The sequence below is a fragment of the Heloderma suspectum genome, chromosome 12 (genome assembly GCF_057233095.1).
Source record: "Heloderma suspectum isolate Gila_16-S chromosome 12, 16-S_ref, whole genome shotgun sequence".
NCBI lineage: Eukaryota > Metazoa > Chordata > Lepidosauria > Squamata > Helodermatidae > Heloderma > Heloderma suspectum.
This window is the reverse complement of record NC_139469.1, coordinates 6,202,190-6,226,095: the sequence shown is the minus strand read 5'-3', so window position 1 is coordinate 6,226,095 and position 23,906 is coordinate 6,202,190. Positions and strand designations below refer to the sequence as shown.

Here is a 23,906-nt window from a genome sequence, read left to right as displayed (position 1 = left end):
TGGGAAATGTTGGAGGGAAGTTGAGTTTTATAATGCACATATCGATATACCAGCCTTCTTCAATCTGGTGCCCTCCAGATGTTTTGGACTTCAACTCCCATCAGCCCCAGACAGCATGGCCAGTGGTCAAGAATTCTGAGAATTGTAGTCCGAAAGATTGAGAGGGGACCCGGTTAAGAAAGGCAGATATAGATAGATAGATAGATAGATAGATAGAGATTTAGAAATGCAAGTTTTAAGCCCGGTGGGCAAGGATTGGCTGTTGAGAGTCAGCTGACTGAGGGAAAAGGGCAGGCCGGTAGTGCAGCCTAGATGGCGCCACGGAGCTCAGTCTTTGGGGCTTGTGGAGGAAACCGCGCCAGTGGGGCAGGAAGGAAGGTGCCGGAACTTGTCCACTAGGAGCTCCAGATGCACGTGTGTGCTCGCATATGGGCTCCATACACCAATTCAAATGAGATTTGTTGATGTCAGGATTGATTCTGAGTGTATGGAGATAGTCAGCAGTTCAGACTCAGGAGGGGAACAGCCAGAACCAGGGGAGGCATCTTCCCGAGCGAGTTCAGATATGGATAGGCGTGCTTCTCAGGATGCTAGCACCCAGATGGCTGGGCCTGAAGCCCCCCCCCCCCCCCGCTTTCCCTTCTTTGTGAGAACCGAGGAGGAGGAGAGCGCGGGGCATGACCTGGGGGATGCTAGACCGCGGCGCAGAGCGAAGCGGGAAAAGTTAGAGGCGGAGCTCAGACGGTCAACCCGTTTGGCGATGCGTGAGGGTCGCCATAGGGGAGCATCACTGGAAGGGAGGGGCATCCCTCCCTAAGTTATTCTAGCCAGCAAGTTCTTGTTTCAAACTGCTGGCAACATCGTAGCTAGCTCCCCTTTGGATCCCCCGTTGCCATTCGTAAATGAAGCAGCTGTATTCCTTTGTAGCCTGAGAGTCTTCGAAGATTTGCATCTGTAATGAACCTGTTAATAGTGAATTAAAGGCGTGGGACTGAAGCCTCTCTTCTTGTGCGTGTGCATGAGGAAGGAGGGGGCCAAGGGACCGTGACAGCTGAGAGGATCAAGTGAGACATAAGTGTATCTTGCAACGCTCCCATGGACCAGGCAGAGGGCAATAAAGAAAGCAATTTCCATTAAAGTAGAACTGTCCTGACCATGAGATTTCCATAAGGACTAGAAACCTTTTCTCTCTTTTTTCAAGTAAATAAATGAAAATACAACATCTCTGGAAAGTAGACGATGTATGCAAGATTCTGTACAGGTTTTTATTGCCGGTTTCATCCTAGACTGCCAAGAACTTCCCCAAAAAACAATGATAGGCCAGCGTTACAAATGCATACACTGGTACACATGCGTAGAATCAAGAGGCAGGATCTGAAGGGGCTGTGTATGGAGCTTTCGCATACCTACGGGGCTTCTGAGATCCCCTTCGCTCAGGAACCCACCCACCCCATATCACCCCACCAAGCAACTTCCATAAATTGGGTGATCTTTGGGGCTGGGTCCCATGGACCACGAGAAGCTGTTGTCGGGTGTAGAGATCTGGCAAGCCCCAGTGCGCGCAGAGAAGCGCTGCAGTGTAGCTCAGCCAAGGCGCTAATATCCTTTCCTTGTCTGCAGGAGCAATCCCCACTCGGCTCCCTCTGGCTTGCAGCGTCTCGAGCCGGAGAGCATCTCGGCTAGTAAGATCTTGAGACCTGTCATTGTGTCAGCCGCTGTGGAAAAACCAGGGAGAGGGTTGCCAGGGACACCACCCACAGTCGAATGTTCACCCAAAGATCCAGCCAAGAAAGTTGGAATCGGGACGGCCATGCAAAACAAAGCCAAGGATCAGCCCACTGCCCCACCTGCTGAGTCTGGACGTAAACTGGATGTCAAGGTTACTAAAGGTAAGGAGTAGCCGGCGCTTCCTCACTCAGCGGAAAGGTCAGCGGAAGTATCAAGTCGGCGATAGCAGAGTGGATTCATTTAAAAACAAATGAAAAATTGGCCCAGACGGGGTCCCGTTTGCTTCCATTTTCACTTCTTCTGAAATGAACGTCTTGCGTGAGGAATGGGGGTTCTTCCATTACCCCATTCATCATTCATCACGTTTTTTAGTGGTGATAGCCACCAAGCTGGTCTTAGCAACCATTGGTGGTGGCTGCCATTTTATTTTCCCAGCACGCCCCCACTAATGGTATTGTTGCAGAGCATTTTGGGGTGAGGAAGGGAACAGTAGCTGCCACAAACAGACCCCCCAAAAGAACACTCAAAATTCTGCATCGAAGATCTCTGTTCTGTAACCTGTGTAATGTGTGCAAAGTCAGCACATTTGCTTATTTGCCCTGAATTTGCATACTCTGTTCTGCTTCTGCGGAGGGGCGATGACTGTTCAATGTTCACTGAGCGTTTCTCGTACAGTGGGAGGTGCCAGGGCAAGTGCTACAGAAGAGAAATCGGAGGCCCCGGCAGACTGGAGGGCGAGGCTGAAGCCCGTGGCCATCAAGTGAGTAGGCCCGGAGAGCGGCTTTTGGTCGGATGTAAAACGTTTTGTTCACAGACGCAACGAGCGCACAGGCTCAGTGCTTGCGGGTGCATTTGGTAATGGGAAGCGTTATCCGAGATGAGTCTTCCACAGCCAGCAGAGTCCTCTCCTGATGTGTTGGACTGCAACTCCCATCATCCTCAGGATGATGGGAGTTGTAGTCTAGCACACCCCGGAAGTGAAAGCTGTGTTATCTCATCAGCACAGCCTAGGACCTACACGTACAACAGAGTAGGAAATTGCTGAAGGCATATTGGGAGCTACTGCATACGAACATAAGAAGAGCTGTGCTGGATCAGGCCAAGGGTCCAGCACTCTGTGCACACCGTGGCCAGCCAGCTGTCCCAATAGGGGACCCACAAGCAGGACACCGGTGCAACCACACCCTCCCGCCCATGATGATTTGTGGTAGATCATCTAAGGTTTCTGATGCCTAGTGGTAAAATTATAGCAGCCCCCTACCTCCCCATATATATATATATATATATATATATATATATATATACACACACACACACACACACACATATATATATACACACACACACACACATATACATATGGCTGTTTGTATCTCTAATCTGCAGTACTCGAATGTAGATTTGTACTTGCATATTCAGGCAATTGGCTCCGCCCCTGAGCCAATGTTTTTCATCTGGCTCCACCCCCACCGCTATTTTGCACCTGGCTCCAATTGGTGGATCTTGGGGCTCTAGTAAAAACCAGTATGGAAACTGGGCCTGACATTGGCTCACGTGCCTGAGAGGGAGGGTTAGGCTTCGAGCACATGCTTTGTAGGTCAAAGGCCCCACATTGGACCCTTGGCGTCTCCGCTTGAGCTGGGAGTGTATTTCCTCCATTTTGTATGCTGGGGTGGGGATGTTGTTGGACTCCAGTTCCCTTCAGCCCCAGCCAATATGGCTAATGGCCAGGGGTGATAGGTGTTGTAGTCCAACCACATCTGAAGTGTGGCAGGTTCCCCACTGCTTGCATGCATAGAGGGTGGTACATAGTGGAGAATTCTGCATCCTGGTAATATCCACTTCCATTCTTTTTAAAAGAGAAAAGGATGTTACTAGTCCTTAAGGCTTATGTCTCAAAAGTGTGTCGACAGAAATATCTGGCAAAAACTGTGTCAGCCAGAGAGGTGACTGGGTAGGATTTCAGCAGTCAGGGCTCTGCAGCATAAATGATGCACATGATGCGTAGCTTAATTTCCACGGCTCAGTTTGAATAATCTGTACAGGTTGCACAGTGCTGCTTTTATTGGTGCAAAATGTTGATGAACTGCCTCCCCCTTCCCTGATTTTGCAGAATCTCCAACCAGGGAGATGACAGAACCTCTCAGAAACCTGCGGATGTTCACAAGGTGGTTGTCAGCATAGCCTTGAGCCCTGCAAAGGACAACAAAAAGCCGGCTCTTTTAGTAACCACCCCAGCGATTCGGGATGCTGGTATGGATTAGGGATGGGTGAGAAATGCGTTGTATTGCAAACTTCCAAAGTGTGCACTTCCTGAAACCTGAACATCAACCAGAATGCAGTTGTACGGTGACAACTTTTCAGAATGCAGTGATGCTTTTTGCCAATGAAAACATGTAAAAGATTGTGTATTATAGGAAAAATGCACACAAACACATATATGGCGGGAAAAGAGTGCAAAAATGCATTATATTAGGGGAATTGCTTGCGGGGGGGAAGTGCATACAAAATGGGAATATTTGGGGAAATGCACCTGGAAAGACATCTGCATTTCTATGCAGTCTTTTTTTGGGGGCGGGGGCAGGTGGAGAATCACAAACTGAAAAGGAAATGGAACTTAAAATTGGAAAAATGAGAAACTGTGTGGAACTGAACCTAACAGATTTATCCATCCTTAGTATGATGGCAGTAACAGGGCAGTTTGTATAGAATCCAGTATAGAATCTTAGCTTTCATTTTCAAAACTTTCCAGCAAGTATCTAGTCCTTATGGATACAGTGGGGAGGAGGGCAGTTCTGATTGGGGGCAAAGGGTGAAAGCCCTCCTCTGCCCACACCCAGGTCCCAGTCTGCCCATGCTCCTAGCAGGTTCTTGAAGAAAAATCATGCACAGCAGGGCAAACTATGTGATAAAAAGTCATTTCTCCTTCAGCCCTGAGAGAAACGGGTTTTCTATGAGGCATGGGTTGAGGATCACGTTGATCTCTGGCTCTTTCATTCTAGCACTGTCGTCTGATCAGCCCAAAAAAAAAAAACTGTTGGTGCCTTCTCTGGATACTTTAGGTGACTGGAAGAAGACCTCACAACAATGGGAAGATCATCCGGCAAGCCAGAAGTCAGAAGTCCCGGGCCCACCAAAAAGAGCCATTGCACCTGGTAAGCTTTCATTCCTCACTATTTATCTTTCTGTAAAAAGTATATGCTGAAAGGGACAGGATAAGCAAATCGACGTATGAGCAAAAGTCACCAGATGAGCAAATGCACGAATAAAACGCAAAGAAGCATTTTTTTTTTAAATGGCATTCTTTCTGTTCAAATAAATGGAGCACAGAGATGAATAAGACATCTTAGGCAGTGGTTGGAAATGCTTGTAAAAGAAAAAGGCATATATATATATATATATATGTATATACACACACACACACACACACACACACAAAATCTTCCTTCCCTGCTGAAAATATATGTATTTTCACCAGGGAAGGAAGCTAAAAGTTTCCCAGTGCAGACATAGGTGAGTGAGCCTGAAGTTTATTTCTGCAGACCACTGAGTTTAGAATAGCCCTCCAAAAGTGTTGGACTACAACTCCCACTATCCTCAGCCAACATGGACAATGGGAGTTGTAGTTCAACATATCTCGGGGGCAGCTGGTTGGGAAGATATGCAGTGACTGGGTTCACACAGTATGCTAACCCACGCACTGTAGTTGAATCTTGGATTGTTGTTGAACCATGGGTTATCGTGTTGTCTGAATGCAGCACATTTTCTTCAGGGTGGCTTGTTGACCATGCAGTGTGGCTCATTTTTGTTGAACAAGCCACCTTGAGAACCCATGGTTTGTTGCTGGGTTGTTCAGGGTGGTTAACAAGCCACTCTGTGGAAAAAAAAGTGCTGTGTTCAGCCATGATTACCCGCCCTGTGGAAAACGCATTGCATTCAGACAGCACGATAACCCATGGTTCAACAAGAACGCACACTCAACCACTGAGTGTGGGTGAATGTGTTGTGTGAGCCCAAGGCTATGTGTGAACCTGTCCATAATAATCTTTTTAGCTAACTAAAGGCACAGTCTTACACACGTTTAGACAGAGAAAAACTCTTACAGCTCCCAGCTTTCCCTAACTAGCTAGCTGGGGAACGCTGGGAGTTGTAGGACTTTTTTCTGTTCAAACATGTGTAGGATTGCGCCATAAATATCTGGTCTTGCATTCACTCATTCATTCCAAACATTTCAGTGCCACTGTTCAGGCATTCAAAGCGTCTTATGTCGAAACTTTAATACACAGCGAACCCACGACAGAAAACCAAAACGTTCTGGCAATAAAAGAGCAGCAGCTAAAACCAACAACTTCTTAAAAAGCAGTTAGAAATGTAAGTTTTCAAGGTCCATTGAAAAAAAAGTAAAAACAAACAAACCGTAGCACCGAGACCACGTGTATCTCCCTAGAGAGGGAGTTCCACAAGCTTGAGGCCACTACGGAAAAGTCCTTGTCTCTTGTGCTCGCCAGTCCAATAGAACATGGTGGTAGGTCACAAGCAGGGCCAATCTCAAGCCTTGGGCAGGTCCACGAGGAGCACTGCCGGACACCCTATACGAGGTTTCCCCTCTCCTTTCTTTCTAGTTAGACCGTCCTCTCCTAGAACCTTCCAGAAGCATCCAGTTGGTCAAGCGGTGTCTCCGTCGAAGGTAGGGCTGTGGAGAAAGCAAGGGACATTTGCATGCGCTGCAGAGGGGCTCAGATTGCTTGACGCCAGTGTGGGTCCAGCCAGGGTTGTCAGAGTGATGCAGCCGTCTTGGCTGGCGTTGAAAGGCAGCGGCTGGGTGTTTGATGGATGGCTCCCTCTGCAGCTGCACAGGCCCTGCCAGAACCAGGCACCTTTCTCCCCTCCCTCGGCAGCCAGGAGGTGCAGGAATTGTCCTCGCTTGCCGGGGGCAGCTGGAGAAAGCATTGCACATCGCTGCATAGTGGCCAGTGTGGTGTAGTGGTTAGCGTGTCTGGCTAGGGCTGTGGAGACCTGGGTTCAGAACTCCAGTCAGCCATGAAGGATCACCATCCTTCAGCCTAACCTACCTCACAGGGTTATTGTGAGGATGAAAGCAGGTGGGGCAGGGTGGAGGAAGAACCACATACTTAGCAGTATTAGTACTAGTAGGGATTAGTATTAGTAGGGATTAGTACCAGTGGCACTGGCAGTGTTGCTACAATTAGTACCAGTGGTGCTGGGAGTATTAGTGGGATTAGTACCAGTGGCGCTGGGAGAGTTGCTGCAGTTAGTGCCAATGGTATTGGTAGTGTTAGTGAGAGTAGTACCAGTGGTCCTGGGAGTATTATGGGATTAGTATCAGTGGTACTGGTAGTCTTAGTGGTATTAGTACCTGTGGTACTGGCAGCATTAGTGTGATTAGTACCAGTGGTACTGGTGGTATTAGCGGGATTAGTACCCGTGGCACAGGTAGTGTTAGCGGGAGTAGTACCTGTGGTACTAGGAGTATTGGTGGGATTAGTACCAGTGGTACTGGTAGTCTTAGTGGTATTAGTACCCATGGTACTGGCAGCATTAGTGTGATTAGTACCAGTGGTACTGGTGGTATTAGCGGGATTAGTACCCATGGCACAGGTAGTGTTAGTGGGAGCAGTACCTGTGGTACTAGGAGTATTGGTGGGATTAGTACCGGTGGTACTGGTAGTCTTAGTGGTATTAGTGCCTGTGGTACTGGCAGTGTTAGTGTGATTAGTACCAGTGGTACTGGTGGTATTAGTGGGATTAGTACCCGTGGCACAGGTAGTGTTAGTTGGAGTAGTACCCATGGTACTAGGAGCATTAGAGGGATTAGCATCAGTGATGCATATGCGTCTGTCCTAAACTACTGCCACTTTGTTCCTCTCAGCTCCACCCGGACTACATCCCTGAGGAAGAAATCGAAAAGGAGGTCCGGCAGATCGAGAGAGATTTGGACAAGCTGGAGCTCAAGGGGGTGGACATGGAACAGCAGCTGCGGGACTGCGAGGGAGGTGAGGAGGCCCGTGTGGGCTCATGTCTTCCGTTCTGTGTGTCTGCAGGGTTGGGGTCGTGAATGTGGATTATCTGGTGGGGCCTTCACTGATTCGTTATTTCGTGAGCCTTTTCCTTTGGGAAGCTCGAAACGGCCTCCTCGGGGCCCGGAGGCATCTCCCATCGACGCACGCTGGCCTTCCTAGTTTTAACGCCATCGGGTTCTGTCCAAGCAGCGTTTCCCAGATTTCTGATGCGTGAGCCCCCTTTTCTTTCTGAGCTGGAATTTGAGACGCGTTTGACTCTTGCAGCCCAAAATGGTTTTTTAAATTCATATAGAAGAGTAGTAATTAGCTGTCCTCAGAGGAGCTCCCCCCACCCTCTGTGTTTCTGCATGAGTCACTCATCTGGGTACGCCTACTGATTGGAATAAGGTCAGTCTAGACCCATGACTCGTTCAGAGCAGCAATGGGCAGAATCCTCTAAAGGTAGGTAAGTATAATATATGTCTGCATTGGGAGTGATTGGTTCAATCACACTTGGTGTAGAGAAGCAAGAGAAGTATTCCTGTCCCTGCAGAGGCTGCTTGCAAAGAGTCATGTTTTGCTTTTATGTTTTTGATTGTTATTTCGTATGTTACTTCGTATTTTATGAGCACTGTTGGGTAGAAAGGTGAGATACGTATTTAACAAATAAAGGATCATGCAGAGATGCAGAGGGGAGCCTCCTTTGTGAATAGCTGTGTTGGGCTCATAGGAGCTTTCAGTTTTGTTTTGTTTAATTTTTAATTTGAGTTCGCTATTGTGGGACTCCAGTGCATCTCCTGCAGTGCTTTAGTGCAGTACATGCTGATTTGCACTATGCCAGTTGGAAATTGGTTCCTATGACCTTTCATCTTTTTTTTTTAATCAAAAAGAAAGCAAGTTCCTAGTCCTCATGGGTCAAGGAAGTTGCAAATGGCCTCACGCCCCTTCCCTGTGCCTCTTCTCTCCTTGCCACAATGGAATTTCTGTAAATGTTTGCCAAAGGATGGAAAAAGCTCTAGTGACCTTTGCAGAAGCCACAGGCCTCTGCTCACCGTCAAGAGGCCTCTGATGCTGTCACATCAGATTTGGCTCCTTAGGGTTCCTTTGCTCTTGCACACAGACGATACCGAGGATGCCCTGATGGTGGAATGGTTCAAGCTGATCCACAAGAAGCAGCTTCTGCTGAGGCGGGAGTCGGAGCTGATGCACAAGTGAGTGAAGGCGGAAACGTTTTGCCCGTTTCTCTGGTGTTGGGGAGCCGGTTAGTGGACTTGCTGTCTGAAGAGTTTTGCCTCCCCTTTAAACCTGGTAGGTTCTGGCCGCTTTGGCCCTTGACTGGCTGGGCCAAAGGAGACAGCCTTGTCCATAGTTAGGCCTGGGCTCCAGAACTCCGCACCCTCCGGGGGCAAAAGAATAATTAGCGCCAAACCACTTTGGTGTGCTGAAAAGGTCAACATTAGCTACAGAGTGCTATGAAACAACCAAAAGATAGGATAGCGCTCTTCAAGTACTTGAAAGGCTGTCACAGAGAGCAGCATCTCATCTCCATCATCCCAGAGCGCAGGACACGGAATCATGGGCTCAAGTTACAGGAAGCCAGACCCCGGCTGAACATCAGGAAAAACTTCCTGTTAGAGCAATATGACAAAGGAACACATGACCCAGGACGGTGGTGGGCTCTCCCACACTGGAGGCATTCAAGACGAGGCTGGACAGCCATCCGTCAGGGATGCTCTGACTTGGATTCCTGCATTGAGCAGGGGGTTGGACTCGATGGCCTTGTAGGCCCCTTCCAACCCTACTATTCTATGATTCTATAAATTTGACCCTTTTAGTAGCGCTAAAAGCAGCCATTTTTAAAAAGACAAGAATGCCGATTTTGTTGTTGCTGCCGTTGAATGTTGCGCACCCCTGGGTTAGGTCCGTTGGCGGGTCAATCCAGTGGCAGTTGACTGTAGGGCTGGGCAGGAGCTGAGCAGTCTGTCCAAAGGACGGCTGGAAAGATGAAAGTGGGGCAGGCAGAGGGACGGGATACCTGGCAGGCAGGGAGATGGAACCAGGGAAAGAAGACGGGCAGCCTGAGACAAGCTTAGAGAGCCACACAGGCAAAATCCAGAGCCAGGCCTAACCGAGAAGGATTTCTGTCGAGTCCAGGTCAGGAGGAACCAACGGGGCAGAGCTACCAGTCACGGCTCTTGGGTGACACAATAAAGGGCTGGTTCTCCGTGCTGGCTGTTGCTACCAGCCAGGCGCAGGGGTGGGCAGAAAGCAGACCTCCAGACGTGTTGGGCTGCAGCTGCCAGCATTCCTGACCCTTAGCCATGCCGGCAGGGGCTTCTGGGTGTTGAAGTCGAAAGCATCTGGAGAGCTACCTTCTGCCCACCTTTGAGTCAGGGCAAAATCGCAGCCCTGCCCATTTGGGGCCGTAGGATGAAGTAGGATCCCCCTCCCGTGGTCACTTGCTGAATGGCGCACACATTCTGAGGAGGCCTGTGTGCACGTTCACGCCCGCTAAAGCATGTCTTTTCTCCTTCTTGCTAACTGGTAGGAGGAATCAGCAGAAACTGGAAGAGAAGCAATGGGATATCGAGAGCGAGCTACGGAGCCTCATGAGCAGAGCTGGTGGGTCTCCTGGTTTTCCCTAGTTGAGGTGACTTGAGAATATCCTTCAGGTTGTGTCCCTACATGGGGGTGTAGCCATTACCCTGAGGAAAAACTGAGGGTATTTATACAGACCTGTATAGCTGTATATATCCGGTGTTGTTGATAAGATTTTGTGCAACGTTGCTGGAGCCTGTTGGAATCGGTTTTAGGACAGAACCAGTGAAATCTGCAACGAAATGTTGCTGTTGCTGTTCAAGATTTTAGCCAGTTCGCCCTCGCTCCCAGTTTTCTGTTGATTGCTGCCCCCGCCCCCCAGGTATTCAGAATTGTTGGGCCACTGAGCACACCCAGTCCTCGCTGGGGTATTTTGGGGCTCCCCCCTTAGGTTTTATTTCAAAACATTTTGCGGGGGGGGGGGGTACTGTGCAACACATGGAGTTTCCCCAGGGCTGCTCCTTCTTGTGTGTGGGTGGTGCCATTTTGTCTACATAAACGTCGGCACTCAGGGCCCAAGCGTTGAAACTAGAGGGAATGTTAAGCAACTTTCTGAACAGCGAGCTGCTGATTCTGTAGAAGGCAGCGAGAAAGAGCACGCACATGTCTGTGCAGGAAATCCGAGGTCACGACTGCTGAACCTCTTCCAGCCTGAGGTCTGAATTCAGTTTTGGAGAAACTCTCAGGGGCCACATTCCAGTGGTGGGCCGGGGCGAAGGAAAGGGCATGGAGCCAAAAACACCAGCATATTTTAGCCTAAATCTCTTCCTGCCAGAAGCTAAGCCTTCGTGAGAGGCGTTTCAGCATTTTAGAATGGTTTTTTTTTCCTTGGGGATTTTCGGAAAATGTGTGTGTGGGAAAAACATGTTGTCTGTTTCCCCCTTGTTCGCCCACCCTGTTTCCCCCACCCCCAAGTCTGCATATTTCTATAACTGTTCCTTCCCCCCATCTCTCCTGCCACCAGAACCAGAACTAGGCGTGTCAAATTTCATTGCACTCCCCTGTTGGCTTTTGACATACCTGGTGGCTTCCCCAGGCCCCCTTCAGTTGCAGCCATTCAGATATTTATTTGTTTATTGCATTTATATCCCACCTGTTTTTCCCTCCATGGAACCCAAGGCGGCGTACGTGGTTCTCCTGCTCTCCATTTTATCCTCACAACAACCCTGTGAGGTTGGTTAGGCTGAGAGTCAGTGACTGGCCCAAAGTCACCCAGGGCGCCTCATGGCCGAGTGGGGACTTGAACCCGGGTCACCCCACTCCTAGTCCAACACCCTAACCACGACACCATGCTGGCTCACCTTGATTTTATTTATGGAAACAATACGTTGTGTCATCTGGTTCCTCCTCCTGTTGTGCAGACTTCCTGAAGAGTCCCAGGGAGAAGGCCCGAGAGGAGGAGCTGCTGAAGTCGTACGTGGCCACTGTCAACGATCGGAATAAAATTGTGGAGGACCTGGATGAGGACAGGCTCAGGTGAGAAGGGCCTTGGGGGAGCAGAAAGTGGGGAGAGACAACGTTTGTCCTGAATCGACAGCCCATCAGTGTTGCTGGGCGACCCCAAGCTCTGGCATTGGGAAAAGGGAGAGAGAGATCTCTGTTATCCACTTTCTCGACACCATGCCTCGTTTTTCCTAACCATTATCAGCCTGGTGCCCTCCAGATGTTTTGGATGACAACTCCTAGGATTTGGGACCATTGGCTCCGCTGGCTGCTGGGGCTGCTGGGAGTTGTAGTCCAACACATCTGGAAGGCGCTGGGTTAAGGAAAGACCCTCCTGATCCAGATGGACCAGCAGTCCAGCTCAGTATAAGACACCTTCCTACGTCCCTAAATTGGTCTTCCGTATGTAAGAGGAAAGGGTGCCATTATTTGGAGTTCCGGGGATCGAACTTGCGACCTTCTGCGTGCAGAGTGGGTGCTTGACCACTGAGACAGGGCCCCCCTCAAATCTCTCATCCCAGAGTTTCTGTCCTTTTGACAGTCGTTTCTCCCTCCAATGCAGGGAGCGGAACCAGCTGGAAAGTGGACTTTCCTGCCTCTTCTCTCCCCAGCCCCACTTCCTGGGTTTCCTGTTTCTCCAGAGGCAACCCCTTTAGAAAAGGCAAGGTCCCCTGACAGAGGGCCCTGCAGTCAGGAGGTGCGCCTCAGCCTTTGCACTTCCCGAGAATGGTCAACAGTCCCCTTGGTGGGTCTTTATCAGCTCCCTCTGCCAAATGAGGTTCATAGGCTCCTTGGCAAGTAATATTGGCGTAATTAGGAACTGTCTTAGGTTCTGGCTGCTGCTTCTTTGTCAGCCCAGGTTTTTTAGCTCCAAGCTTTGAGAGGATGTGCTGATTAAGCAGGTGAGAAAGAAAACCTAGCTAGGGCTGTGTTGCTAGCCCAGTGTTTCTCTTCCCTCCCCACCCCAAACTTCTGATAGCCGAATTGAAATGCTGATGAATTAAAATGAACGGCACGCTTCGGATAAGGTTTACTTTTGGAATGCATGAGAGAGGAGGCAAGGGCCCCCTTTGTCTCTGCACAAGTTACTGATGCCTCTAGATAGGAAGGGGAAATCAGCATTGCAGGGACTCATGCAGGACCGCAATGGATAGCCTCCTCTGGGGTCAAGTAACTCTGTGCCTGTGCATTAAGAGCAATTGAATGATACACACCGACGTATGTCACAGACACAGGGCAGAATTCCTCACCCCCAGCAGCCGCTGATTGGAAAGAGGCACAGCCAGAGCAATAGATCACCCAGAGGTGCAGAAGACAGCCCCTTCTTTAGGTGGGTCCTCACCGGAGCCTTTAATTAGTCAGTTGATTTGTTTGGCAAGGTGCAAAGTTTGCGGGGATTGTTGTTTAAGGTGTAGGAACAAGGGTGATGGGGGTGGGGAGATGAAATTGCAGAATACACTTGGCACCTGTCCCAGCTGGGGCACAGCTGAGCCATGCCAAGGGTCTTTCCTGACCTTATAAAGCAGGGGTCTCCAACCTCTTTCAGCCCATGGGCCAAATTCCATTTCAGAGAAGCTCTCAGGGGCCGCATTCCAGTGGTGGGTGGGTCAAGGCAAAAGGGGTGGAGCCCAAGGCAAAAGGGGTGGAGTAAAAAATAAAAAAAATGCCAGTCTATTGTAGCTAGGGATGGACGAACCCCCCACTGTCCGGTCTGGGGGTTGGGGAGCCGTTGCAGGGCAATTCAGGCTGCTGGGGCAAGGGAGAGGGAATCCTCCAAAAGAATCCCCAAGCTTTTTTCCCTTGATAAAGACCAAGTGTCGAAACGCGTTGGGAATTCAATTGGTGCAGCTGTTTCTTTTTTGACTTTGGTTTGCAGCCTTGCAGCTGTTTCTTCTGGTCCCTATTGGCCCTGTTGCCTCTCGGGGCTCCACGGAGTCCTCTGGAGCCCTGCCACATCCGCCGGAGCCCTGCCACGTCCGCCAACTTCCTATAAAATGCAGTGCAGTAATGGCGGCTGCCATTAGCCTATCGCAGGAAAATTGCAGCCATAAATGGCATATTGTACGCCATTTGCGGCCGTAAAGCACTGGTTTTGACCTAAGTGCTTTATGGTCGCAAATGGCTTACAAGACGCCATTTGCAGCTTTAACTGTCCTGCTCTAAAACGTATCGCGTTTTATAGGAAGCTGGAGAGCCGCCCCGCAGGAACTCCTCCAGACCAAGAGGTGAGTGCAGCTGGCCCACCGCGGAATCCAGAGGTTGGATTCTTTGGAATCCAGCCTCATTGGAGTCCATGGCGGATTTCTCCAGCATCCCTAATTGCAGCTTAAAGCTCTTACTGCGTTAGGAGAGGCATTTCAACCTTGTACAATGGGGAAGAAACGGCACAAAAGCCAGGAAACCGCCAACCAATCAGTAGTCGGGGGCAGGGCATGGGGCCAAGGGGAGGGAGCGTCGCCATGTGGGGAGCCCCGAGGGCCAAATTTGGCTCCCGGGCCTGAGGTTTGCACCCCTGTCATAAGGCCAAGAACTACAACTGATTCACCTGGAGCACATCACTCAGTTCTTTTTTCCTGTAGGATCCCAGCTGCCCGGAGCACCTGCAAGGCGTGCTTCCCCTCTAACGGTTTTTCTTTCTTTCCTTCCTTCCCTAGGGAACTGGAGGAAGATGAGATGATGGCGGCTATGATCCAGAAGCTTGGTAAGCCCTAGCAGCGAAATATCGGTGGCTTGGCCCTCGGATAGGAACAGCCCTGCTGCATCAGACCCATCTGTCCCAGCATCCGGTGTCCCTCAGTGGCCAACCAGATGCCTCTGGGAAGCCCACAAAGAGGGCATGGAGGTAGCAGCCCTCCCTCATTTCCCTCCCCACCCCCAGGCTCTGCTATTTCCAGGTACACTGCCACTGTATATGGTAGTTCTGTTCCCAATGATCCCAGCTAATGCGAAGATAAGAAGAGCCCTGCGGGATCAGACCTGAGGGCTGCATGAAATACCTGCAGCTTGCCCACCCTTGGCCTGAGCAATGGAAGCATAGGCCCCAAGCAAAGTTTCCATGGAAAGGGGGCCACCACAGAGAAGGCTCTTTCCCTACTTGTCCCGGCCTAAGCTCGAATGATGGGATGATAGTTTAGTGCGGACACCCATCCGTGGTCTCAGTAGTCAGAAATAGACCTATAACCTCTTTGCCAGTTGTGATTTTTTTTTAGAAGTGTAATTTGTCATTCCTTAAAATTATTCTCCCCCACCCCCCCATAGATGTGCCCCGTAACACTCCGGAAAGTGACAAAAAGAAAACCAAGTTCGGCTTGTTCAGAATATTGAAAACAAAGAACTAGACTCAAGAGTGACATATCCTCAGCGATCTCATTGCCAGAGGCCTTGGATCCATTTGCTGTTGGGAGATCCATTTTTTATGTTTAGGAGAGCCTTGTGCTAAAGAAAAGGGAAGGAAAGGAAGGAGAGAATCAGACCAGGGGATCCAATGGAAAACTGCCTTGCTTGGATAGTAACGAATGGGAAGCTGGGGGGAAAACCTTTGGTTTTGAATCCACCCCACATGAATATTAAAAATGAACTTGCACACCTCGAAAACCATCATGATGGCATCGCTGACAACTGTTGGATAGCAACAACTTGCTAATATTGGCCTGTACTTTTATGTACACTTGTCTTTCTTTGGAATCTGGGTCCGACTTGGAGTAACCTAGTAGTTCCTGAGCATAGTTGGGGATTTCTCCCTCCTCTGTTATGAGACAGCTGCTGTGTGAATCATTGGGCATGGATGTAGAACTACAAGGAACTTCCAGACATCAGTCTTTTGCTGGAACAGGGGAGATACCTGTCTGTCGCTGAAAATGGCAGCCATGTGTCGCCATGTGTCGTCATCCTCTCCGGTCACATCTAAGTACTACAGAACACCACCACACTGACAGTTACCCACCTCTGGCTCCTCTTCATGGGTTGCTACATGCAAGGGGGCAGGGAAACTCTCTAGTCTGGTTTGCACATGATGCTAAACCATAGTTTAATATTCCATGCACAAGCCTGTTCCCTCTTCTCTTCCAGCCCTGCTTCTGTTACCAACTAACAAGAATGTGCCATCCTGTCTGAAATGGGACAAACTGTGTTTCATGTTGGTTATGGTTTGTCAAAACAAGCCAACTTTAAACTATAGTTAGTGATCATGGCTTGTTCAGATAAACCATTATTAATTCTTAGCTCCGGTTCCTGGTTCAGAGATAACAATAAACAAAGGTTAGTTGAAAACGGAAGCGGACACTTCCGATCTTTTCATGGTCACACTGTTGGAGGGGAGCGTGCATGGAACACTGAAGAACTGTAGTTGAGTGTTGTGTGCCATCCTCTTCGTCACACATTTTGTAAGATCAGATCTTAGCAAGGGGAGAGGAGATGCAGGGCTGTTATTTCAGGTGGCAGCTAAGTGCCTCCCTTCTGTCCAGTTCATGCCTTGTATCCGTGGCAAAATGGCTGCTCAGAGGTTTCTCTGCCACCTCTGATTCCGAGAGGAAAGGAAGAGAAGAGCCTTCCATGACAAGAAGGCCTGGTCGCCATGTGCAGCAAAATGAAGTGGGGACGATCCTGAGACTGGATCCTTGTTTACAACAATGACAGCAAAAATTCCATGAAAGCAGAAAGCTAGCGCAAGAGGGAGCTGGCTGGGCTGAGCCCTTTCTCCCTAATGTGCAAGACATCTGCTGGCGAGGAGTTTCTAATGTGGAGAAGCATTTGAAAATGGAACCTCCTCCCTGCACTCTGAAGTTGGCACAGTCCATTCGGTCAGCTCAGCATTCTGTCTCCCCCTCCTTTAGCATGTGTAGTAGAAGTGGTAGATTGGACTATATAACACCCTAAACTGCAGGTGGAGAACCACATTTTTGAATGCCTTCCCTCCTCCCCCACCTCAAAATCCCCTCCCTGCAAGTAGAAAACTAACAGACCAGGGAGTGGTCTGGACTAGAACCCTTCTCCCCAGTGGAGAGTGGTATTATCTTTGTGTTCACCGTTCAAAATCAGCAAGGATTTTGCCAGTTCCTTGATCAGAAAGGGCATACAAGCAATCCTGAAAAACAGCCCCCCATTACCAGTCTCTGCCCCTAGAGCCACAGGAGACCTTGATGTGTAGGGTTCCCTCCCTTTTTTCCCCTTCCACAGCTCCTGCACCATTAAACAGACCCATCTGTGGGTCAGGCAGCCTGTAGATATTTGTACAGATACCGCAGAATGTGGTGTGGAAAGGAGTATTGTCTGTATAACCTGACTGTATTGTCTGTTTCTTGCTCTGCCATGTCAGGTTCTCCTTGATGGCATCTTTCCTCCAAGAGAGAGAATAATTCCTGCCAAGGGTTGCCACCTTTTAGCCTGAGCGGGCTCCTGGGTCTTAACCCCTGCCTGGCAGCAACACATTTCTAACCAGCATCTAACCCCAGGGCTCCTGTGCCAGCCAGCTGTTAACAGTCACATTATCCCTCCGCAGTCCAGGGGTTGGCAAACATATTCCCTCTTATATATGCATTTGCGGGGAGGGCAGGGAGAGCCTGAGTTAATTCTCAAAGTCCAGAGAAATCCCCCAGCCCTCACCCTGGGTTAGTACTCATTATGTGGCAACAGTGTGGACATTTTCCGTCCACTAGGTGGCAAGCACACCTCTCCGTAGTTCTGGCCACAGCAGGAATCAGCTGACTTTTCTTTTTTGAAACCTCAGGAAGGGTACAGAAACCAGGAAAAAATAATAATGAGGGAAATGTGTGGTTTTGTTTGTTTGTTTTATGACGGCATCAAAATGCGTGTCTGTATAGCTAGCCTGTTTGATACTGCAGCTGGCTTTTATTTTTGCACTTGTTTGTATTAAATCGAGAATGATTGAAGCGACTGTCCGCTTGTAGAAGTGGATTTGAATTTGGTGGCTGTGGCAGGGGGCGGGGGAGAGACGGCCTCCCCCCCCCATCTGAATTTCATCCAGAGTTTGTCCTGGCAGCCTAAGGGAGAGAGGCCTTTGGACAGGCTAATAAAAAGTGGTGTTGGAGGTGGGAAACGACCTTTTCTTGTCCAGTTGTGTTTTAAAAAAATTCGGCGACATTTTCAGACACGTGGGACACCTCACAGTTTTGGGCCCTGATCCAAGCTGGTGGGTGGCGCACCATAGCTCCGATGCTCTGAATAGGTCTCCTCGGGTGTTTGGCGGTGATCAAGTCGGTGTAGCTCCCCATCCCGAGCAGGTTATGATCTGTATTCAGCAGATCAAACTGTTCGATCCGGGCTGGGGGGAGTCGTGGGCACAGCACTCGTGGCCCCAACTCCTCATCTGGCCAGTATGGCACCCTGCTCCTGGACAGGAAAGGCCTTCAGCTGAGCCATGGCAACTACATAGGAACACAGGAAGCTGCCGTAGGCTGAGTCAGACCCTGGGTCCATCTAGCCCAGTATTGTCGACACTGGCTGGCTGCAACGGCTCTCCAGGGTTTCAGGCAGGAATGTTTCCAGCCCGGCCTGGAGATGCTGCCGGGGATCAAACCTGGAACCTTCTGGATGCAGAGCAGGGGCTCTACCACTGAGCCATGGCCCTTCCCAGGGGGTGCTTTGCCCAGGGACCTCTCAAACCTGGGTCCATCTAGCCCAGTATTGTCGACACTGGCTGGCTGCAACGGCTCTCCAGGGTTTCAGGCAGGAATGTTTCCAGCCCGGCCTGGAGATGCTGCCGGGGATCAAACCTGGAACCTTCTGGATGCAGAGCAGGGGCTCTACCACTGAGCCATGGCCCTTCCCAGGGGGTGCTTTGCCCAGGGACCTCTCAAACCTGGGTCCATCTAGCCCAGTATTGTCGACACTGGCTGGCTGCAACGGCTCTCCAGGGTTTCAGGCAGGAATGTTTCCAGCCCGGCCTGGAGATGCTGCCGGGGATCAAACCTGGAACCTTCTGGATGCAGAGCAGGGGCTCTACCACTGAGCCATGGCCCTTCCCAGGGGGTGCTTTGCCCAGGGACCTCTCAAACCTGGGTCCATCTAGCCCAGTATTGTCGACACTGGCTGGCTGCAACGGCTCTCCAGGGTTTCAGGCAGGAATGTTTCCAGCCCGGCCTGGAGATGCTGCCGGGGATCAAACCTGGAACCTTCTGGATGCAGAGCAGGGGCTCTACCACTGAGCCATGGCCCTTCCCAGGGGGTGCTTTGCCCAGGGACCTCTCAAACCTGGGTCCATCTAGCCCAGTATTGTCGACACTGGCTGGCTGCAACGGCTCTCCAGGGTTTCAGGCAGGAATGTTTCCAGCCCGGCCTGGAGATGCTGCCGGGGATCAAACCTGGAACCTTCTGGATGCAGAGCAGGGGCTCTACCACTGAGCCATGGCCCTTCCCAGGGGGTGCTTTGCCCAGGGACCTCTCAAACCTGGGTCCATCTAGCCCAGTATTGTCGACACTGGCTGGCTGCAACGGCTCTCCAGGGTTTCAGGCAGGAATGTTTCCAGCCCGGCCTGGAGATGCTGCCGGGGATCAAACCTGGAACCTTCTGGATGCAGAGCAGGGGCTCTACCACTGAGCCATGGCCCTTCCCAGGGGGTGCTTTGCCCAGGGACCTCTCAAACCTGGGTCCATCTAGCCCAGTATTGTCGACACTGGCTGGCTGCAACGGCTCTCCAGGGTTTCAGGCAGGAATGTTTCCAGCCCGGCCTGGAGATGCTGCCGGGGATCAAACCTGGAACCTTCTGGATGCAGAGCAGGGGCTCTACCACTGAGCCATGGCCCTTCCCAGGGGGTGCTTTGCCCAGGGACCTCTCAAACCTGGGTCCATCTAGCCCAGTATTGTCGACACTGGCTGGCTGCAACGGCTCTCCAGGGTTTCAGGCAGGAATGTTTCCAGCCCGGCCTGGAGATGCTGCCGGGGATCAAACCTGGAACCTTCTGGATGCAGAGCAGGGGCTCTACCACTGAGCCATGGCCCTTCCCAGGGGGTGCTTTGCCCAGGGACCTCTCAAACCTGGGTCCATCTAGCCCAGTATTGTCGACACTGGCTGGCTGCAACGGCTCTCCAGGGTTTCAGGCAGGAATGTTTCCAGCCCGGCCTGGAGATGCTGCCGGGGATCAAACCTGGAACCTTCTGGATGCAGAGCAGGGGCTCTACCACTGAGCCATGGCCCTTCCCAGGGGGTGCTTTGCCCAGGGACCTCTCAAACCTGGGTCCATCTAGCCCAGTATTGTCGACACTGGCTGGCTGCAACGGCTCTCCAGGGTTTCAGGCAGGAATGTTTCCAGCCCGGCCTGGAGATGCTGCCGGGGATCAAACCTGGAACCTTCTGGATGCAGAGCAGGGGCTCTACCACTGAGCCATGGCCCTTCCCAGGGGGTGCTTTGCCCAGGGACCTCTCAAACCTGGAGCCAGCCCCGAACACCCTGCGGTGCTTTGCTGAAGTTTTCCTTGAGCCAGTCACTCTCTTGGCCTAACCTGCCTCACAGGATGATTGTGAGGATAAAGCTGGATAACTTTACACTTGAGAGGCAGTGTGGTGCAGTGGCTAGAGTGTTGGCCTGGGAGTTGGGAGATCCGGGTTCTAGTCCCCACTCGGCCATGAAGCTCACCTGGTGACTTTGGACCAGTCCCTGCCTCTCCACCTAACCTACCTCACAGGGTTGTTGTGAGGATAAAATGGAGAGGAGGAGAACCACGTAAGCCGCCTTGGGTTCCTTGTGAGAGGGGAAAAGGTGGGATATAAATGTAATAATCATAACAATCTTGCCCTGAGCTTCTTGGAACCCCTTTCCTGATTTGCAGGGAGGGTTATCGTTCGCATTCAAGAATTTGCAATGACAATTGTTAGTGAGATGCAGGCGCTCCCTTTGGAGTCAGTGGCCTTTTTCTGGGTGGCTGTCATTTAAAAGGCATTTATTTATTAACATGTATATACCACCTTAGCTGCTCAAAAGCCATCAAGGCAGCGTGCAACAATCTAAAACAATAAAAGCTTAAAATGATAAGGACAAGGACATTAAAAACAGTAAAAACAATTTTTTGTACAAGCCGTCCTTGCCAAACGAGACGGTGGGTTCTTTTTGTTTTCTTTTTTTGCGCTGTTCTGTTCTTTGTTTTGCAAAGTGTTGCATTTATTTGTGTTTATGTCTGTGCGTATCATTTAGATTTAAATGTTGATCTTCCCCCTCGATGGGACATGCTTACTTTCAGAAAATCTCAATGCCGCTTTTCACTTTCACCAGTAAATACATTCCAAAGTGGTTCACAAAGTAAAATCACGATAAAATACAGTAAAGTCGATTATTAAAACAGTAATACAAACAACGAAACATCTCATTCACCTGAAAGGCCGCCTCCTCCCATACGACCCTGCCCGGGTTTTAAGATCTTTGGGGGAGGCCCTTCTTTCAGCACCACCACCTTCAGGGGAGTTGCGAGAGAAACAGCCTTCTTGGCTACTCCCACGTTGTGGAACTCCGTGCCGAGGGGGGCTAGCGTGGCTCTCTCTTTGCTGTCCTTCCACCAGCAGGCGAAGACGGGTCTGTGGCAGCAGAGCCTTCACCATGCCAGCGGGTCTGTTGGCCGGGGTGCTGTTTTTATTCTGCAGTGTCATGTGCTTTTTTAATCTGTGTTTTTAATGTGTTGCTGCTGTTTCATCCAACTTCTTCTCTATCGGTTTTTAAAGTTCTTCTGATCGTTAGCTGCCTCGAGTGCCAGTTTCATGGTGGAAAGGCAGGGTGCAAATAAATAACATAACATAACAGAGAGCTTCGGCTATTGGGCGGTATTGAAATGAAATAAATAAATAAAAACAAAAACATGGCATTAAAATAACCGAGGGTAGCTGGCAGTCCTGGCAGTCAGGAAAGCACCCGAGGAGAACAGAAAACGGGTTCGGTTGCCGCAGGAAGCGCCCCACGCAAGGAGCGGGGCTGATCATGATGGGGAGATCATTCCAGACGTTCTTCCATTACGATACCATTCCATGTCGCAGTTGAGACAAACAGCAGCAGCCAGGACTACAGAGCGAGTAACGAAAAAAGGTACGTTCCCACTTGGCTGACTCACGAGTGACAGCAGGGAGCGCCCGGAACAACAGCTCTCCACTTGATCTTACATTGGGGTGGGATGCAGCTAATAGGAGAAAGCACTCCTGATGATGGTGGTAGGCAGTGAGATGCCCACGAGCACGGATGCACCCCTGGACACCTTTTTGGGAGCCCGCCAAAGCGCCCTACCCTTCCCACTTTTTTTTTTTTAAATTAACACATTTTCTTACCAGCAGCAGGGACTGCTGCCACATGGGTTTCTGTTGCTGCTGAAAACTGTGGGTTCAAAGGAGTTTTTAATGCGTTGGGGCTCAGCCCCGACCTCTGCCTTGTGCTCTGCCTTTGGGGCAGGTTACTCGCCTTTTGCCACACCTGCTACAGCAGCCATTTTGGGCAATTTGGCCGTTTCCCAGATTGTCAAATGTGCCCCCTGAAGTTGCCTACCGCTGCCTTTTTGGGGCCCAGTCCATTTTGGGGTTTTGAGGCCAAAATGAGGCCTCACGTAACGTAAGAAAGGCCTTGCTGGATCAGAACAAAGGCCCATCTATTCCTGCATTCTGCTTTCTCCAGTGGTCCAAGTTGATGCCTCCGGGAAGCCCCTGAGCAGGCCGCGACAGCCACAGCCACCCCCCATGGGGCCGCTTCTGATCGCTTTGAACTTGGCTCAGAAAAACGACGGTGCGCACAAGATGGCATTATGAATGCCCCGGGGTTTATCCCAGGTATCGAGCAGGGCTGCCGCATTTGAAGCACAAGCCCCATTTTCAAGGGCAGACCCCCATCAGGCCGTTCGCAGTAGCACTGGGTGCAAAGGGCCTCTTGGAATTCCCCACCTCACTTGTGGGTAGAGAAATTTGGGAGGCAATTCCACCAAATTTCTCCAGGGGAAGAGAGATTCTCCACAGTTTCTTCTAGATGGGGCTCCCCACTGGCGGAGGTTGGAGCACAGCTGCTTTCTTTTTTAGGAAGGGGTTTGGGGGGTTTCGTGCTGCAACAGCATCAACGGTCTTGGCAGGCCACCCCCAGTTTGCGTCCATCACAGCGCAGGTTGTGTCCAGCTCCAGGGATGAGGTGGAGTTGGTGGTGCCAAAATCTGCCCTTCAGTTTCCAGAAAGTTTTCTCTCCCCATGAAAGAGGCATCCATTGTTCTTCCTCCCGGGCTGCCTGCACGTCCTGATCTGAAAAAGCCCTGTGGGAGGAATTACCTCATGGGGCCTTAAACTGGGCTTTAATTGAAGCGTCGGAAGCTGAGGAGGCTCCAGGCAGCCAGAGAGAAGACTGTACAATGAAAAACAGGACATTTGTGCTCAGTCCTAAGAAAGGGAAGCCCAAGAAACCCAAACCCAGCCCATGAGAATTTCTCCAAAATTTCTTCACCAGTGAGTTTATTTTCAAAAGCAATTTCTCTTCTGTCAAATAGAATGAGAATGGTCGAATAACAACGTTGGATAAATTTTCGGCACACCACTAGTTAGCAGAGCAAGCATGGCAGCGGCCAATTGTTGGCTGCCCAGAGGGGGCACATTGGATGCTGAAATGCCATCTAAGAGCAAGGCTGCATCCAGGAGGGTTCTCAGGCCTGCTTCTTAAGGGGGAGTGTGACCCTATCAAGGGCAGGCCATTCCCCCATATCCACATCAGCAGAGTTGCCCACCATCAGCACCTCCAACTGTGGTCGAGTCCATTACTGAGCTTGGGCCTGATACTCTCTAAGCCAGAGCTGTTGAACCTCTGACCCGGTCTGGCCCACTGTGGTTCTCTGGACCAAACCAGTGCCTTCCTCGTACGGCCAATCATTTGTTGGTTTCCAGGCTTTTGTACAGTCTTTTTTTAGTGTTGTGCCAAAAATCTCTCCCACATTTTTTTTGACCATTCTCATTCAATTTGACAGAAGAGAACATAAGAACGTCAGAAGAGCCGTGCCAGATCAGACCAAGGGTCCATCTAGTCCAGCATTCTGTTCACACAGTGGCCAACCAGCTGTCGACCAGGGACCCACAAGCAGGGCATGAGTGCAGCAGTACCCTCCCACCCATGTTCCCCAGCAACTGGTGTACAGAGGCTTACTGACACCGGTACTGGAGG

The 23,906-nt window shown here is 50.5% G+C and overlaps 1 protein-coding gene across 8 annotated transcripts in view; it reads left to right on the top strand.

Moving 5' to 3' along the window:
* Positions 1-17,848, top strand: part of MICALL2 (MICAL like 2) — a 43,392-nt gene extending 25,544 nt beyond the window's left edge. For 3 of the 8 annotated variants that reach the window (XR_014785496.1, XR_014785500.1, XR_014785501.1), the window contains 12 exons: positions 1,621-1,889; positions 2,404-2,488; positions 3,842-3,981; positions 4,731-4,883; positions 6,351-6,415; positions 7,619-7,742; positions 8,869-8,959; positions 10,297-10,370; positions 11,708-11,822; positions 13,666-14,014; positions 14,444-14,490; positions 15,048-15,357. Coding sequence is in view for 2 of the 8 variants with exons in the window: in XM_084818202.1 (XP_084674328.1) it covers positions 1,621-1,889; positions 2,404-2,488; positions 3,842-3,981; positions 4,731-4,883; positions 6,351-6,415; positions 7,619-7,742; positions 8,869-8,959; positions 10,297-10,370; positions 11,708-11,822; positions 14,444-14,490; positions 15,048-15,127 (1,243 nt within the window). In the remaining 6 variants the exon portion in view is untranslated. Of the gene's footprint in view, positions 1-1,620; positions 1,890-2,403; positions 2,489-3,841; positions 3,982-4,730; positions 4,884-6,350; positions 6,416-7,618; positions 7,743-8,868; positions 8,960-10,296; positions 10,371-11,707; positions 11,823-13,018; positions 13,120-13,665; positions 14,015-14,443; positions 14,491-15,047 lie in introns of those variants that run through there. The other 5 variants (XR_014785497.1, XR_014785499.1, XR_014785498.1 and 2 more) reach the window with 5 other exon arrangements.
* The last annotated feature ends 6,058 nt before the right edge of the window (positions 17,849-23,906 follow it).